The sequence below is a fragment of the Lampetra planeri genome, chromosome 13, assembly GCF_965212315.1.
Source record: "Lampetra planeri chromosome 13, kcLamPlan1.2.h2, whole genome shotgun sequence".
NCBI classification, from domain to species: Eukaryota; Metazoa; Chordata; class Hyperoartia; order Petromyzontiformes; family Petromyzontidae; genus Lampetra; species Lampetra planeri.
The window spans coordinates 10,387,047-10,402,398 of record NC_136119.1 but is presented as its reverse complement, the minus strand read 5'-3'; the positions used below and the strand labels follow the sequence as shown (position 1 = coordinate 10,402,398).

Here is a 15,352-nt window from a genome sequence, read left to right as displayed (position 1 = left end):
GAATCGAGTATTGACTTTGAGGAATAAAAATGCACTTTCAAACAGCATCGCTGGGTGGTTAAAAGCTGAACTTGCTAACAAATTGCACCAGAGAAACAACTCAACGACGCCACTTGCTGTTCCATGTTTAAGGAATTAATACAGGTAGGAACAACATTTCCAAACTGCCCACCAGGGATTATTTGTCGGTCTGTCCGTCGTGATTAGCCACGCCCTCGATTTGTATTTCATAGACCACTTCGGGCGGGCTCAGCACCACGTGACACGCCGCCCCACGCAGCGTCACACGGATCGCACGAATGCACTGTCAAACCAAGTACCTACCTGCCCCCTCCGAAGGAACGTGTTGACATTCGCTGTCTTAAAAAACAGATCTGGAATAGACTTTGTGCAAGCAAAAAACTCTCCAAAACCTCGTCCCTGGGTGGGCTTGAACCACCAACCTTTCGGTTAACAGCCGAACGCGCTAGCCAATTGCGCCACAGAGACAGATGCAATGAGCAACTTGCTGTTCCATGTTGAAGGAATTAATGACATTCGCTGTCGTAGAATAGAATCGAATCTAGCAAGCAAAAAACTCTCCGAAAGTTCGTCCCTGGGTGGGCTTGAACCACCAACCTTTCGGTTAACAGCCGAACGCGCTAATCAATTGCGCCACAGAGACAGCTGCAATGAGCAACATGCTGTTCCATGTTGAAGGAATTAATGACATTCGCTGTCGTAAAATAGAATAGAATCTAGCAAGTAAAAAACTCTCCGCTAGGTCGTCCCTGGGTGGGCTTGAACCACCAACCTTTCGGTTAACAGCCGAACGCGCTAACCAATTGCGCCACAGAGACAGCTGCAATGCGCAACTTGCTGTTCCATGTTGAAGGAATTAATGACATTCGCTGTCGTAAAATAGAATCGAATCTAGCCAGCAAAAAACTCTCCAAAAGTTCGTCCCTGGGTGGGCTTGAACCACCAACCTTTCAGTTAAAAGCCGAACGCACTAACCAATTGCGCCACAGAGACAGCTGCAAGGATTAACTTTCTGTTCCATTTTTAAGGAACTAATGACATTCGCTGTCGAATAATCGAATCGAATCTAGCCAGCAAAGAACTCTCCAATAGTGCGTCCCTGAGTAGGCTTGAACCACCAACCTTTCGGTTAACAGCCGAATGCGCTAACTAATTGCGCCACAGAGACAGCTGCAATGAGTAACTTGCTGTTCCATGTTGAAGGAATTAATGACATTCGCTGTCATAAAATAGAATCGAATCTTGCAAGCAAAAAACTCTCGGAAAGTTCGTCCCTGGGTGGGCGTGAACCACCAACCTTTCGGTTAACTGCCGAACGCGCTAACCAATTGCGCCACAGTGACAGCTGCAAGGACTAACTTGCTGTTCCATTTTTAAGGAATGAATGACATTCATTGTCGTAAAATCGAATCGAGTATTGACTTTGAGGAATAAATATACACTTTCAAACAGCATCGCTGGGTGGTTAAAAGCTGAACGTGCTAACCAATTGCACCAGAGAGACAACTCAACGACGCCACTTGCTGTTCCATGTTTAAGGAATTAATACAGGTAGGAACAACAGTTACAAACTGCCCACCAAGGATTATTTGTCGGTCCGTCCGTCGTGATTAGCCACGCCCTCGATTTGTATTTCATAGACCACTTCGGGCGGGCTCAGCACCAGGTGACACGCCGCCCCACGCAGCGTCACACGGATCGCACGAATGCACTGTCTAACCAAGTACCTACCTGCCCCCTCCTAAAGAACGTGTTGACATTCGCTGTCTTAAAAAACAGATCTGGAATAGACTTTGTGCAAGCAAAAAACTCTCCAAAACCTCGTCCCTGGGTGTGCTTGAACCACCAACCTTTCAGTTAACAGCCGAACGCGCTAACCAATTGCGCCACAGAGACAGCTGCAATGAGTAACTTGCTGTTCCATTTTTAAGGAATGAATGACATTTGCTGTCGTAAAATCGAATCTAATCTTGCCAGCAAAAAGCTCTCCAAAAGTTCGTCCCTGGGTGGGCTTGAACCACCAACCTTTCGGTTAACAGCCGAACGCGCTAACCAATTGCGCCACAGAGACAGCTGAAATAAGCAACTTGCTGTTCCATGTTGAAGGAATTAATGGCATTCGCTGTCGTAGAATAGAATCGAATCTAGCAAGCAAAAAATTATCTGAAAGTTCGTTCCTGGGTGGGCTTGAACCACCAACCTTTTGGTTAACAGCCGAACGCGCTAACCAATTGCGCCACAGAGACAGCTGCAATGAGTAACTTGCTGTTCCATTTTTAAGGAATGAATGACATTAGCTGTCGTAAAATCGAATCTAATCTAGCCAGCAAAAAGCTCTCCGAAAGTTCGTGGGCTTGAACCACCAACCTTACCACTTCATAGCAGAACACGCTGGCCAAATGCGCCAGAGACAGCTGCAAGAAGCCACTTGCTGTTCGATGTTGAAGGAATGAATGACATTCGCTGTCGAAAAATAGAATCGAATCTAGCAAGCAAAAAACTCTCCAAAAGTTCGTCCCTGGGTGGGCTTCAACCACCAACCTTTCTGTTAACAGCCGAACGCGCTAACCAATTGCACCACAGAGACAGCTGCAATGAGACACTTGCTGTTCCATGTTGAAGGAATTAATGACATTCGCTGTCGTAGAATAGAATCGAATCTAGCAAAAGCAAAAAACTCTCCGAAAGTTCATCCCTGGGTGGTCTTGAACCACCAACCTTTCAGTTAACAGCCAAACGCGCTAAGCAATTGCACCACAGCGACAGCTGCAAGGATTAACTTGCTGTTCCATTTTTAAGGAACTAATGACATTCGCTGTGGAAAAATCGAATCGAATCTAGCTAGCAAAAAACTCTCCAATAGTGCGTCCCTGGGTGGGCTTGAACCACCAACCTTTCAGTTAACAGCCAAACACGCTAACCAATTGCGCCACAGAGACAGCTGCAAGGAGTAACTTGCTGTTCCATTTTTAAGGAATGAATGACATTTTCTGTCGTAAAATCGAATCGAGTATTGACTTTGAGGAATAAAAATGCACTTTCAAACAGCATCGCTGGGTGGTTAAAAGCTGAACTTGCTAACCAATTGCACCAGAGAGACAACTCAACGACGCCACTTGCTGTTCCATGTTTAAGGAATTAATACAGGTAGGAACAACATTTCCAAACTGCCCACCAGGGATTATTTGTCGGTCTGTCCGTCGTGATTAGCCACGCCCTCGATTTGTATTTCATAGACCACTTCGGGCGGGCTCAGCACCACGTGACACGCCGCCCCACGCAGCGTCACACGGATCGCACGAATGCACTGTCAAACCAAGTACCTACCTGCCCCCTCCGAAGGAACGTGTTGACATTCGCTGTCTTAAAAAACAGATCTGGAATAGACTTTGTGCAAGCAAAAAACTCTCCAAAACCTCGTCCCTGGGTGGGCTTGAACCACCAACCTTTCGGTTAACAGCCGAACGCGCTAGCCAATTGCGCCACAGAGACAGCTGCAACTGACCACTTGCTGTTCCATGTTGAAGGAAATAATGACATTCACTATCTTAAAAACGAATCTAGTATTGACTTATAAAAATAAACTTTCAAACAGCATCTCTGAGTGGGTTTGAACCACCAACCTTTACACTTCATTGCAGAACACGCTGGCCAAATGCACCAGAGACAGCTGCAAGAGAACACTTGCAGTTCAATGTTGAAGGAATAAATGACATTCGCTGTCGTAAAATCGAATCGAATCTAGCCAGCAAAAAACTCTCCGAAAGTTCGTCCCTGGATGGGCTTGAACCACCAACCTTTCGGTTAACAGCCGGACGCGCTAACCAATTGCGCCACAGCGACAGCTGCAATGAGCAACTTGCTGTTCCATGTTGAAGGAATTAATGACATTCGCTGTCGTAGAATAGAATCGAATCTAGCAAGCAAAAAACTCTCCTAAAGTTCGTCCCTGGGTGGGCTTGAACCACAAACCTTTCGGTTAACAGCCAAACGCGCTAGCCAATTGCGCCACAGAGACAGCTGCAACTGACCACTTGCTGTTCCATGTTGAAGGAAATAATGACATTCACTATCTTAAAAACGAATCTAGTATTGACTTATAAAAATAAACTTTCAAACAGCATCTCTGAGTGGGTTTGAACCACCAACCTTTACACTTCATTGCAGAACACGCTGGCCAAATGCACCAGAGACAGCTGCAAGAGAACACTTGCTGTTCAATGTTGAAGGAATTAATGACATTCGCTGTCGTAAAATCGAATCGAATCTAGCCAGCAAAAAACTCTCCGAAAGTTCGTCCCTGGGTGGGCTTGAACCACCAACCTTTCGGTTAACAGCCGAACGCGCTAACCAATTGCGCCAGAGAGACAGCTGCAATGAGCAACTTGCTGTTCCGTGTTGAAGGAATTAATGACATTCGCTGTCGTAGAATAGAATCGAATCTAGCAAGCAAAAAACTCTCCGAAAGTTCGTCCCTGGGTGGGCTTGCACCACCAACCTTTCGGTTAACAGCCGAACGCGCTAACCAATTGCGCCACAGAGACAGCTGCAATGAGTAACTTGCTGTTCCATTTTTAAGGAATGAATTTCATTAGCTGTCGTAAAATCGAATCTAATCTAGCCAGCAAAAAGCTCTCCGAAAGTTCGTGGGCTTGAACCACCAACCTTACCACTTCATAGCAGAACACGCTGGCCAAATGCGCCAGAGACAGCTGCAAGAAGCCACTTGCTGTTCGATGTTGAAGGAATGAATGACATTCGCTGTCGAAAAATAGAATCGAATCTAGCAAGCAAAAAACTCTCCAAAAGTTCGTCCCTGGAAGGGCTTCAACCACCAACCTTTCGGTTAACAGCCGAACGCGCTAACCAATTGCACCACAGAGACAGCTGCAATGAGACACTTGCTGTTCCGTGTTGAAGGAATTAATGACATTCGCTGTCGTAGAATAGAATAGAATCTAGCAAGCAAAAAACTCTCCGATAGGTCGTCCCTGGGTGGGCTTGAACCACCAACCTTTCGGTTAACAGCCAAACGCGTTAACCAATTGCGCCACAGCGACCGCTGCAAGGAGCAACTTGCTGTTCCATGTTGAAGGAATTAATGACATTAGCCGTCGTAAAATCGAATCGAGTATTGACTTTGAGGAATAAAAATGCACTTTCAAACAGCATCGCTGGGTGGTTAAAAGCTGAACTTGCTAACCAATTGCACCAGAGAGACAACTCAACGACGCCACTTGCTGTTCCATGTTTAAGGAATTAATACAGGTAGGAACAACAGTTCCAAACTGCCCACCAGGGATTATTTGTCGGTCTGTCCGTCGTGATTAGCCACGCCCTCGATTTGTATTTCATAGACCACTTCGGGCGGGCTCAGCACCACGTGACACGCCGCCCCACGCAGCGTCACACGGATCGCACGAATGCACTGTCAAACCAAGTACCTACCTGCCCCCTCCGAAGGAACGTGTTGACATTCGCTGTCTTAAAAAACAGATAAGGAATAGACTTTGTCCAAGCAAAAAACTCTCCAAAACGTCGTCCCTGGGTGGGCTTGAACCACCAACCTTTCAGTTAACAGCCGAACGCGCTAGCCAATTGCGCCACAGAGACAGCTGCAACTGACCACTTGCTGTTCCATGTTGAAGGAAATAATGACATTCACTATCTTAAAAACGAATCTAGTATTGACTTATAAAAATAAACTTTCAAACAGCATCTCTGAGTGGGTTTGAACCACCAAACTTTACACTTCATTGCAGAACACGCTGGCCAAATGCACCAGAGACAGCTGCAAGAGAACACTTGCTGTTCAATGTTGAAGGAATTAATGACATTCGCTGTCGTAAAATCGAATCGAATCTAGCCAGCAAAAAACTCTCCGAAAGTTCGTCCCTGGGTGGGCTTGAACCACCAACCTTTCGGTTAACAGCCGAACGCGCTAACCAATTGCGCCACAGAGACAGCTGCAATGAGCAACTTGCTGTTCCGTGTTGAAGGAATTAATGACATTCGCTGTCGTAGAATAGAATCGAATCTAGCAAGCAAAAAACTCTCCGAAAGTTCGTCCCTGGGTGGGCTTGAACCACCAACCTTTCGGTTAACAGCCGAACGCGCTAACCAATTGCGCCACAGAGACAGCTGCAATGCGTAACTTGCTGTTCCATTTTTAAGGAATGAATTTCATTAGCTGTCGTAAAATCGAATCTAATCTAGCCAGCAAAAAGCTCTCCGAAAGTTCGTGGGCTTGAACCACCAACCTTACCACTTCATAGCAGAACACGCTGGCCAAATGCGCCAGAGACAGCTGCAAGAAGCCACTTGCTGTTCGATGTTGAAGGAATGAATGACATTCGCTGTCGAAAAATAGAATCGAATCTAGCAAGCAAAAAACTCTCCAAAAGTTCGTCCCTGGGTGGGCTTCAACCACCAACCTTTCGGTTAACAGCCGAACGCGCTAACCAATTGCACCACAGAGACAGCTGCAATGAGACACTTGCTGTTCCGTGTTGAAGGAATTAATGACATTCGCTGTCGTAGAATAGAATAGAATCTAGCAAGCAAAAAACTCTCCGATAGGTCTTCCCTGGGTGGGCTTGAACCACCAACCTTTCGGTTAACAGCCAAACGCGTTAACCAATTGCGCCACAGCGACCGCTGCAAGGAGCAACTTGCTGTTCCATGTTGAAGGAATTAATGACATTAGCCGTCGTAAAATCGAATCGAGTATTGACTTTGAGGAATAAAAATGCACTTTCAAACAGCATCGCTGGGTGGTTAAAAGCTGAACTTGCTAACCAATTGCACCAGAGAGACAACTCAACGACGCCACTTGCTGTTCCATGTTTAAGGAATTAATACAGGTAGGAACAACAGTTCCAAACTGCCCACCAGGGATTATTTGTCGGTCTGTCCGTCGTGATTAGCCACGCCCTCGATTTGTATTTCATAGACCACTTCGGGCGGGCTCAGCACCACGTGACACGCCGCCCCACGCAGCGTCACACGGATCGCACGAATGCACTGTCAAACCAAGTACCTACCTGCCCCCTCCGAAGGAACGTGTTGACATTCGCTGTCTTAAAAAACAGATAAGGAATAGACTTTGTCCAAGCAAAAAACTCTCCAAAACGTCGTCCCTGGGTGGGCTTGAACCACCAACCTTTCAGTTAACAGCCGAACGCGCTAGCCAATTGCGCCACAAAGACAGCTGCAACTGACCACTTGCTGTTCCATGTTGAAGGAAATAATGACATTCACTATCTTAAAAACGAATCTAGTATTGACTTATAAAAATAAACTTTCAAACAGCATCTCTGAGTGGGTTTGAACCACCAACCTTTACACTTCATTGCAGAACACGCTGGCCAAATGCACCAGAGACAGCTGCAAGAGAACACTTGCAGTTCAATGTTGAAGGAATAAATGACATTCGCTGTCGTAAAATCGAATCGAATCTAGCCAGCAAAAAACTCTCCGAAAGTTCGTCCCTGGGTGGGCTTGAACCACCAACCTTTCGGTTAACAGCCGGACGCGCTAACCAATTGCGCCACAGCGACAGCTGCAATGAGCAACTTGCTGTTCCATGTTGAAGGAATTAATGACATTCGTGTCGTAGAATAGAATCGAATCTAGCAAGCAAAAAACTCTACAAAAGTTCGTCCCTGGGTGGGCTTGAACCACAAACCTTTCGGTTAACAGCCGAACGCGCTAGCCAATTGCGCCACAGAGACAGCTGCAACTGACCACTTGCTGTTCCATGTTGAAGGAAATAATGACATTCACTATCTTAAAAACGAATCTAGTATTGACTTATAAAAATAAACTTTCAAACAGCATCTCTGAGTGGGTTTGAACCACCAACCTTTACACTTCATTGCAGAACACGCTGGCCAAATGCACCAGAGACAGCTGCAAGAGAACACTTGCTGTTCAATGTTGAAGGAATTAATGACATTCGCTGTCGTAAAATCGAATCGAATCTAGCCAGCAAAAAACTCTCCGAAAGTTCGTCCCTGGGTGGGCTTGAACCACCAACCTTTCGGTTAACAGCCGAACGCGCTAACCAATTGCGCCACAGAGACAGCTGCAATGAGCAACTTGCTGTTCCGTGTTGAAGGAATTAATGACATTCGCTGTCGTAGAATAGAATCGAATCTAGCAAGCAAAAAACTCTCCGAAAGTTCGTCCCTGGGTGGGCTTGAACCACCAACCTTTCGGTTAACAGCCGAACGCGCTAACCAATTGCGCCACAGAGACAGCTGCAATGAGTAACTTGCTGTTCCATTTTTAAGGAATGAATTTCATTAGCTGTCGTAAAATCGAATCTAATCTAGCCAGCAAAAAGCTCTCCGAAAGTTCGTGGGCTTGAACCACCAACCTTACCACTTCATAGCAGAACACGCTGGCCAAATGCGCCAGAGACAGCTGCAAGAAGCCACTTGCTGTTCGATGTTGAAGGAATGAATGACATTCGCTGTCGAAAAATAGAATCGAATCTAGCAAGCAAAAAACTCTCCAAAAGTTCGTCCCTGGGTGGGCTTCAACCACCAACCTTTCGGTTAACAGCCGAACGCGCTAACCAATTGCACCACAGAGACAGCTGCAATGAGACACTTGCTGTTCCGTGTTGAAGGAATTAATGACATTCGCTGTCGTAGAATAGAATAGAATCTAGCAAGCAAAAAACTCTCCGATAGGTCTTCCCTGGGTGGGCTTGAACCACCAACCTTTCGGTTAACAGCCAAACGCGTTAACCAATTGCGCCACAGCGACCGCTGCAAGGAGCAACTTGCTGTTCCATGTTGAAGGAATTAATGACATTAGCCGTCGTAAAATCGAATCGAGTATTGACTTTGAGGAATAAAAATGCACTTTCAAACAGCATCGCTGGGTGGTTAAAAGCTGAACTTGCTAACCAATTGCACCAGAGAGACAACTCAACGACGCCACTTGCTGTTCCATGTTTAAGGAATTAATACAGGTAGGAACAACAGTTCCAAACTGCCCACCAGGGATTATTTGTCGGTCTGTCCGTCGTGATTAGCCACGCCCTCGATTTGTATTTCATAGACCACTTCGGGCGGGCTCAGCACCACGTGACACGCCGCCCCACGCAGCGTCACACGGATCGCACGAATGCACTGTCAAACCAAGTACCTACCTGCCCCCTCCGAAGGAACGTGTTGACATTCGCTGTCTTAAAAAACAGATAAGGAATAGACTTTGTCCAAGCAAAAAACTCTCCAAAACGTCGTCCCTGGGTGGGCTTGAACCACCAACCTTTCAGTTAACAGCCGAACGCGCTAGCCAATTGCGCCACAGAGACAGCTGCAACTGACCACTTGCTGTTCCATGTTGAAGGAAATAATGACATTCACTATCTTAAAAACGAATCTAGTATTGACTTATAAAAATAAACTTTCAAACAGCATCTCTGAGTGGGTTTGAACCACCAACCTTTACACTTCATTGCAGAACACGCTGGCCAAATGCACCAGAGACAGCTGCAAGAGAACACTTGCTGTTCAATGTTGAAGGAATTAATGACATTCGCTTTCGTAAAATCGAATCGAATCTAGCGAGCAAAAAACTCTCCGAAAGTTCGTGGGCTTGAACCACCAACCTTACCACTTCATAGCAGAACACGCTGGCCAAATGCGCCAGAGACAGCTGCAAAAAGCCACTTGCTGTTCGATGTTGAAGGAATGAATGCCATTCGCTGTCGAAAAATAGAATCGAATCTAGCAAGCAAAAAACTCTCCAAAAGTTCGTCTCTGGGTGGGCTTCAACCACCAACCTTTCGGTTAACAGCCAAACGCGCTAGCCAATTGCGCCACAGAGACAGCTGCAACTGACCACTTGCTGTTCCATGTTGAAGGAAATAATGACATTCACTATCTTAAAAACGAATCTAGTATTGACTTATAAAAATAAACTTTCAAACAGCATCTCTGAGTGGGTTTGAACCACCAACCTTTACACTTCATTGCAGAACACGCTGGCCAAATGCACCAGAGACAGCTGCAAGAGAACACTTGCTGTTCGATGTTGAAGGAATTAATGACATTCGCTGTCGTACAATCGAATCGAATCTAGCCAGCAAAAAACTCTCCGAAAGTTCGTCCCTGGGTGGGCTTGAACTACCAACCTTTCGGTTAACAGCCAAACGCGCTAACCAAATGCGCCACAGAGACAGCTGCAATTAGCAACTTGCTGTTCCATGTTGAAGGAATTAATGACATTCGCTGTCGTAGAATAGAATCGAATCTAGCAAGCAAAAAACTCTCCGAAAGTTCGTCCCTGGGTGGGCTTGAACCACCAACCTTTCGGTTAACAGCCGAATGCGCTAACCAATTGCGCCACAGAGACAGCTGCAATGAGCAACATGCTGTTCCATGTTGAAGGAATTAATGACATTCGCTGTCGTAAAATAGAATAGAATCTAGCAAGTAAATAACTCTCCGCTAGGTCGTCCCTGGGTGGGCTTGAACCACCAACCTTTCGGTTATCAGCCGAACGCGCTAACCAATTGCGCCACAGAGACAGCTGCAATGCGCAACTTGCTGTTCCATGTTGAAGGAATTAATGACATTCGCTGTCGTAAAATAGAATCGAATCTAGCCAGCAAAAAACTCTCCAAAAGCTCGTCCCTGTGTGGGCTTGAACCACCAACCTTTCAGTTAACAGCCGAACCCGCTAACCAATTGCGCCACAGAGACAGCTGCAAGAATTAACTTGCTATATTCTTAGGTTTTTTCGGTAAAGTCACGTAGGTAAAACATCAAAATTAATGAAAATAAAATAAAACAAAAATCACGACGTTTCGGAGGCAACACAAGTCTCCGTCATCAGGTGGGACCGTCACAGCCGAATTAGCTGCATCAAGTGAGGCAATGATTCAAGATGTAATCCCTTATAAGCAAGTTGAAGGGGGGAGGAGAGGGGGGAGCTCATCAGAATGTGGTAGCCAATGAATGGAACGTATCGGGAGGGAGGGGTGCGGGGCTCAAAGACAGCACGGAGTGCTAAGTACAACGCATCGGGAGGGGGGGGGGGCGGGGCCAAAAAAATGGACGACGGCTTGGACGCGGTTGCTGCTGCACACGCCCTCTCTGTCCATTGTGTTGGCGTGTGCAGCAGCAACCGCGTCCAAGCCGTCGTCCATTTTCTCTGTCCATTGTGTTGGCGTGTGCAGCAGCAACCGCGTCCAAGCCGTCGTCCATTTTTTTGGCCCCGCCTCCCCCCTCCCGATGCGTTGTACTTAGCATTCCGCGCTGTCTTTGAGCCCCGCCCCCCTCCCTCCCGATACGTTCCATTCATTGGCTGCCACATTCTGATGAGCTCCCCCCTCTCCTCCCCCCTTCAACTTGCTTATAAGGGATTACATCTTGAATCATTGCCTCACTTGATGCAGCTAATTCGGCTGTGACGGTCCCACCTGATGACGGAGACTTGTGTTGCCTCCGAAACGTCGTGATTTTTGTTTTATTTTATTTTATTTTCATTAATTTTGATGTTTTACCTACGTGACTTTACCGAAAAAACCTAAGAATATGATTCCTTGCAGTCACGAAAGCTTCAAATCTAGGATTAACTTGCCGTTCCATTTTTAAGGAATTAATGACATTCGCTGTCGAAAAATAGAATCGAATCTAGCAAGAAAATAACTCTCCGATAGTTCGTCCCTGGGTGGGCTTGAACCACCAACCTTTCGGTTAACAGCCGAACGCGCTAACCAATTGCGCCACAGAGACAGCTGCAAGGAGTAACTTGCTGTTCCATTTTGAAGGAATGAATGACATTCGCCGTCTTAAGAACGAATCTAGTATTGACTTTGTGAAATAAAAATAAACTTTCAAACAGCGTCTCTGGGTGGGCTTCAACCACCAACCTTTACACTTCACAGCAGAACACGCTGGCCAAATGCGCCAGAGACAGCTGCAAGAAGCCACTTGCTGTGCCATGTTGAAGGTATTAATGATATTGGCTGTCGTTCCAACAAATCTAAAATATACTTTCTACAAGCAAAAAAAACCTCGTCCCTGGGTGGGCATGATCCACCAACCTTTCGGTTAACAGCTGAACACACTAACCAATTGCACCACAGAAACAGCTCAAAAAAGCCACTTGCTGTTCCATGTTTAAAGAATTAATGACATTGTGCAATAAAAAATTCTCACAAACATCGGCCCTGGGTGGGCTTGAACCACCAACCTTTCGGTTAACAGCCGAATGCACTAACTAATTGCGCCACAGAGACAGCTACAAATGACCACTTGCTATTCCATGTTGAAGGAAATAATGACATTCACTATCTTAAAAACGAATCTAGTATTGACTTATAAAATGAAACTTTCAAACAGCATCTCTGGGTGGGTTTGAACCACCAATCTTTACACTTCACAGCAGAACACGCTGGCCAAATGCGCCAGAGACAGCTGCAAGAAGCCACTTGCTGTTCGATGTTGAAGGAATTAATGACATTCGCTGTCGTAAAATCGAATCTAATCTAGCCAGCAAAAAATTCTCCGACAGGTCGTCCCTGGGTGGGCTTGAACCACCAACCTTTCGGTTAACAGCCGAACGCGCTAACCAATTGCGCCACAGAGACAGCTGCAACGACCTGCTTGCTGTTCCATGTTCAAGGAATTAATGACATTCGCTGTCTTAAGAACGAATCTAGTATTGACTTTGTGAAATAAAAATACACTTTTAAACAGCGTCTCTGGGTGGGCTTCAACCACCAACCTTTACACTTCACAGCAGAACACGCTGGCCAAATGCGCCAGAGACAGCTGCAAGAAGCCACTTGCTGTGCCATGTTGAAGGTATTAATGATATTGGCTGTCGTTTAAACAAATCTAAAATATACTTTCTACAAGCAAAAAAAACCTCGTCCCTGGGTGGGCTTGATTCACCAACCTTTCGGTTAACAGCTGAACACGCTAACCAATTGCACCACAGAAACAGCTCGAAAAAGCCACTTGCTGTTCCCTGTTTAAAGAATAAATGACATTGTGGAATAAAAAATTCTCACAAACATCGGCACTTGGGTGGGTTTGAACCACCAAACTTTCAGTTAATAGCCAAATGCGCAAACCACTTGCAGCACAGAGACATCTGCACGAAGCCCTCTGCTGTTCCATGTTTGAGGAATTAATGACATTGGCTGTTGTAAAAACTAATCCAATATTAATATGTGCAATCAAAATATACTCACACACCCTTGTCCATGGGCGTGATTTAACTACCAACCTCTCAATTAACAGCTGAACGCACTACCCAATTATGCCATAGAGTTGACAACTTCTGGCTGATCTATTTTTTGGGCTCTTTAATGACATTTACTGCCATAAAAACGAATCTAAAATTGACTTGTTCAAGCAAAATCTCATCACAAAAATCGTCCATTGGTGGGCTAGAACCACCAAACTTTCAGTTAATATCCAAACACACTCACCAATTGCACCACAACACCGGCTGCAAGCAGCCACTTGCTGTTCCATGTTTGAGGAATTCATGACATTCGCTGTCTTAAAAACAAATCTAGTATAGACTTTCTGCAAGCAAAATACACTCACAACCATCGTTCCTGGGTGGGCTTTAACCACCAACCTTTTAATTAACAGGCGAACGCACTAACCAATTGCTCCACAGAGACAGCTGCATCTGTGGCGCATCTTCAAGACTTGGCAATGCCATTCACTGTAATAAGATGTAATTTAGTATTGACTTCTTGCCAGCAAAAAAAACACTCGCACAAATTTATTACAGTATTCATTTCATTCATTCATTTCTCCTAGAAGGGGGATTACCTGCATTGTCGTGTCCAATCTTAATCTTCTTCAGGGCTCCGATGTCGACAGCTTCCAGGGTAAACTCATCAATCTGGCCCTTCTCAAACTTATTTTTGTTGGTTTTGGATGACTTCAGGTTTACCTTGCCTGTGGCAACAAACACAGACCATCAAACCGTGGCAACGACAATGATGGTGATGAAGCTGATCATGCTGCTGTTGCTTATGATGCTACTCTTCCTGATACTGATCTTTTTCTTGCACGTGATGATGTTTGCGAATAATGCTGCTGCTGCTGATTATGATTACGAGGATGCTTCTCTCGCCGATACTGATAATTGCTGATGCAGACGCTGGTGATGATAACAATGACAGTGATACGGCAATGCCGATTTAAAATCCAATGATGATGCAGATGATCCCACGATGATGTCTATAATTATCATAATGCGACGATGCTGAATAGGTTGACAACCAGAACAAAAAACATGATGATGTGGAAGGAACCGACAATCAAGCGGCAAGTTGCCTATCTACCGGTGTCGTCCTTCTCTCCGTACAGCACCATGAAGACATTGGCGTCCGTGCCCGATCCACGCTTGTCTCCTGTCTTCACCTTGATGTTGTACGTCGTGAGCTGAGCTGCACGGGCGACGTACACATTAACACCACACGTGTCTCACCATCACCACATTAATATCACACACGTCTCACCATCACCACACAAACACCACACACACATCCCCATCGCCACACTAGCACCGTTCACAACTTCCCATCAAGACACGAACACCACCCACGACTCCCAGCGTGGCGAGTGTGAGTTTCCTAGTTCGTAGTGCCTAGTGCCAGGTGGATAGAGCCCTAAGGGCCTGGTGAATGTTGCCCACGTGCCCCCCCGCCCCCCACCCCGCCCCCCCCCGCCCATGCCCCCCCGCCCCCCACCCCGCCCCCCCCCCCGCCCATGCCCCCCCGCCCCTGCCTTTCTGCTCCAAGCTGAGGCTGGCGCTGGACTTGGGCCGCTTTGCCGAGCCGAGTGCCGGGGCCTTCGCCCGGGCGGGGTCCTGCGCCACGAGCTCGCGCGCCACCTGCCCGTCGTCCTCGTCCACGGCCAGCCAGCGCCCGCACGGGAACACGTACCTGACGTGGTGGGCACAGGTGAAGACAATGGGAACACGTACCTGGCGTGGTGAGCACAGGTGAAGACAATGGGAACACGTACCTGGCGCGGTGGGCACAGGTGATGACAATGGGAACACGTAGCTGGCGAGGTGAGCACAGGTGAAGACAATGGGAACACGTACCTGGCGTGGTGAGCACAGGTGAAGACAATGGGAACACGTACCTGGCGTGGTGAGCACAGGTGAAGACAATGGGAACACGTACCTGGCGCGGTGGGCACAGGTGATGACAATGGGAACACGTAGCTGGCGAGGTGAGCACAGGTGAAGACAATGGGAACACGTACCTGGCGTGGTGAGCACAGGTGAAGACAATGGGAACACGTACCTGGCGCGGTGGGCACAGGTGATG

The 15,352-nt window shown here is 46.7% G+C and overlaps 1 protein-coding gene and 38 non-coding genes across 39 annotated transcripts in view; all 39 read right to left on the bottom strand.

Moving 5' to 3' along the window:
- LOC144722059 (lipoxygenase homology domain-containing protein 1-like) overlaps positions 1-15,352 on the bottom strand; it is a 97,118-nt gene that overhangs the window by 29,431 nt on the left and 52,335 nt on the right. The window contains exons 28-30 of the mRNA XM_078600150.1: positions 14,802-14,959; positions 14,357-14,461; positions 13,839-13,967 (exon numbers count right to left, since the gene is read on the bottom strand). Of these exons, the coding sequence (XP_078456276.1) occupies positions 13,839-13,967; positions 14,357-14,461; positions 14,802-14,959 (392 nt within the window). The remainder of the gene's footprint in view (positions 1-13,838; positions 13,968-14,356; positions 14,462-14,801; positions 14,960-15,352) is intronic.
- On the bottom strand, positions 416-489 carry TRNAN-GUU (transfer RNA asparagine (anticodon GUU)). The gene has a single exon. It is a non-coding gene; the product is annotated as a tRNA-Asn (tRNA).
- TRNAN-GUU (transfer RNA asparagine (anticodon GUU)) lies at positions 591-664 on the bottom strand. The gene has a single exon. It is a non-coding gene; the product is annotated as a tRNA-Asn (tRNA).
- On the bottom strand, positions 766-839 carry TRNAN-GUU (transfer RNA asparagine (anticodon GUU)). Its single transcript has one exon. It is a non-coding gene; the product is annotated as a tRNA-Asn (tRNA).
- On the bottom strand, positions 941-1,014 carry TRNAK-UUU (transfer RNA lysine (anticodon UUU)). Its single transcript has one exon. It is a non-coding gene; the product is annotated as a tRNA-Lys (tRNA).
- Positions 1,116-1,189, bottom strand: TRNAN-GUU (transfer RNA asparagine (anticodon GUU)). The gene has a single exon. It is a non-coding gene; the product is annotated as a tRNA-Asn (tRNA).
- On the bottom strand, positions 1,844-1,917 carry TRNAN-GUU (transfer RNA asparagine (anticodon GUU)). The gene has a single exon. It is a non-coding gene; the product is annotated as a tRNA-Asn (tRNA).
- TRNAN-GUU (transfer RNA asparagine (anticodon GUU)) lies at positions 2,019-2,092 on the bottom strand. Its single transcript has one exon. It is a non-coding gene; the product is annotated as a tRNA-Asn (tRNA).
- TRNAN-GUU (transfer RNA asparagine (anticodon GUU)) lies at positions 2,194-2,267 on the bottom strand. The gene has a single exon. It is a non-coding gene; the product is annotated as a tRNA-Asn (tRNA).
- TRNAN-GUU (transfer RNA asparagine (anticodon GUU)) lies at positions 2,535-2,608 on the bottom strand. The gene has a single exon. It is a non-coding gene; the product is annotated as a tRNA-Asn (tRNA).
- Positions 2,887-2,960, bottom strand: TRNAN-GUU (transfer RNA asparagine (anticodon GUU)). Its single transcript has one exon. It is a non-coding gene; the product is annotated as a tRNA-Asn (tRNA).
- On the bottom strand, positions 3,440-3,513 carry TRNAN-GUU (transfer RNA asparagine (anticodon GUU)). The gene has a single exon. It is a non-coding gene; the product is annotated as a tRNA-Asn (tRNA).
- On the bottom strand, positions 3,791-3,864 carry TRNAN-GUU (transfer RNA asparagine (anticodon GUU)). The gene has a single exon. It is a non-coding gene; the product is annotated as a tRNA-Asn (tRNA).
- TRNAN-GUU (transfer RNA asparagine (anticodon GUU)) lies at positions 3,966-4,039 on the bottom strand. Its single transcript has one exon. It is a non-coding gene; the product is annotated as a tRNA-Asn (tRNA).
- On the bottom strand, positions 4,317-4,390 carry TRNAN-GUU (transfer RNA asparagine (anticodon GUU)). Its single transcript has one exon. It is a non-coding gene; the product is annotated as a tRNA-Asn (tRNA).
- On the bottom strand, positions 4,492-4,565 carry TRNAN-GUU (transfer RNA asparagine (anticodon GUU)). Its single transcript has one exon. It is a non-coding gene; the product is annotated as a tRNA-Asn (tRNA).
- TRNAN-GUU (transfer RNA asparagine (anticodon GUU)) lies at positions 4,833-4,906 on the bottom strand. Its single transcript has one exon. It is a non-coding gene; the product is annotated as a tRNA-Asn (tRNA).
- Positions 5,008-5,081, bottom strand: TRNAN-GUU (transfer RNA asparagine (anticodon GUU)). Its single transcript has one exon. It is a non-coding gene; the product is annotated as a tRNA-Asn (tRNA).
- TRNAN-GUU (transfer RNA asparagine (anticodon GUU)) lies at positions 5,561-5,634 on the bottom strand. Its single transcript has one exon. It is a non-coding gene; the product is annotated as a tRNA-Asn (tRNA).
- Positions 5,912-5,985, bottom strand: TRNAN-GUU (transfer RNA asparagine (anticodon GUU)). The gene has a single exon. It is a non-coding gene; the product is annotated as a tRNA-Asn (tRNA).
- On the bottom strand, positions 6,087-6,160 carry TRNAN-GUU (transfer RNA asparagine (anticodon GUU)). Its single transcript has one exon. It is a non-coding gene; the product is annotated as a tRNA-Asn (tRNA).
- Positions 6,428-6,501, bottom strand: TRNAN-GUU (transfer RNA asparagine (anticodon GUU)). Its single transcript has one exon. It is a non-coding gene; the product is annotated as a tRNA-Asn (tRNA).
- TRNAN-GUU (transfer RNA asparagine (anticodon GUU)) lies at positions 6,603-6,676 on the bottom strand. The gene has a single exon. It is a non-coding gene; the product is annotated as a tRNA-Asn (tRNA).
- Positions 7,156-7,229, bottom strand: TRNAN-GUU (transfer RNA asparagine (anticodon GUU)). The gene has a single exon. It is a non-coding gene; the product is annotated as a tRNA-Asn (tRNA).
- TRNAN-GUU (transfer RNA asparagine (anticodon GUU)) lies at positions 7,507-7,580 on the bottom strand. Its single transcript has one exon. It is a non-coding gene; the product is annotated as a tRNA-Asn (tRNA).
- Positions 7,681-7,754, bottom strand: TRNAN-GUU (transfer RNA asparagine (anticodon GUU)). The gene has a single exon. It is a non-coding gene; the product is annotated as a tRNA-Asn (tRNA).
- On the bottom strand, positions 8,032-8,105 carry TRNAN-GUU (transfer RNA asparagine (anticodon GUU)). Its single transcript has one exon. It is a non-coding gene; the product is annotated as a tRNA-Asn (tRNA).
- Positions 8,207-8,280, bottom strand: TRNAN-GUU (transfer RNA asparagine (anticodon GUU)). The gene has a single exon. It is a non-coding gene; the product is annotated as a tRNA-Asn (tRNA).
- TRNAN-GUU (transfer RNA asparagine (anticodon GUU)) lies at positions 8,548-8,621 on the bottom strand. Its single transcript has one exon. It is a non-coding gene; the product is annotated as a tRNA-Asn (tRNA).
- Positions 8,723-8,796, bottom strand: TRNAN-GUU (transfer RNA asparagine (anticodon GUU)). Its single transcript has one exon. It is a non-coding gene; the product is annotated as a tRNA-Asn (tRNA).
- Positions 9,276-9,349, bottom strand: TRNAN-GUU (transfer RNA asparagine (anticodon GUU)). Its single transcript has one exon. It is a non-coding gene; the product is annotated as a tRNA-Asn (tRNA).
- TRNAN-GUU (transfer RNA asparagine (anticodon GUU)) lies at positions 9,793-9,866 on the bottom strand. Its single transcript has one exon. It is a non-coding gene; the product is annotated as a tRNA-Asn (tRNA).
- Positions 10,144-10,217, bottom strand: TRNAN-GUU (transfer RNA asparagine (anticodon GUU)). Its single transcript has one exon. It is a non-coding gene; the product is annotated as a tRNA-Asn (tRNA).
- On the bottom strand, positions 10,319-10,392 carry TRNAN-GUU (transfer RNA asparagine (anticodon GUU)). The gene has a single exon. It is a non-coding gene; the product is annotated as a tRNA-Asn (tRNA).
- On the bottom strand, positions 10,494-10,567 carry TRNAI-GAU (transfer RNA isoleucine (anticodon GAU)). The gene has a single exon. It is a non-coding gene; the product is annotated as a tRNA-Ile (tRNA).
- TRNAN-GUU (transfer RNA asparagine (anticodon GUU)) lies at positions 10,669-10,742 on the bottom strand. The gene has a single exon. It is a non-coding gene; the product is annotated as a tRNA-Asn (tRNA).
- TRNAN-GUU (transfer RNA asparagine (anticodon GUU)) lies at positions 11,704-11,777 on the bottom strand. The gene has a single exon. It is a non-coding gene; the product is annotated as a tRNA-Asn (tRNA).
- On the bottom strand, positions 12,210-12,283 carry TRNAN-GUU (transfer RNA asparagine (anticodon GUU)). Its single transcript has one exon. It is a non-coding gene; the product is annotated as a tRNA-Asn (tRNA).
- On the bottom strand, positions 12,561-12,634 carry TRNAN-GUU (transfer RNA asparagine (anticodon GUU)). Its single transcript has one exon. It is a non-coding gene; the product is annotated as a tRNA-Asn (tRNA).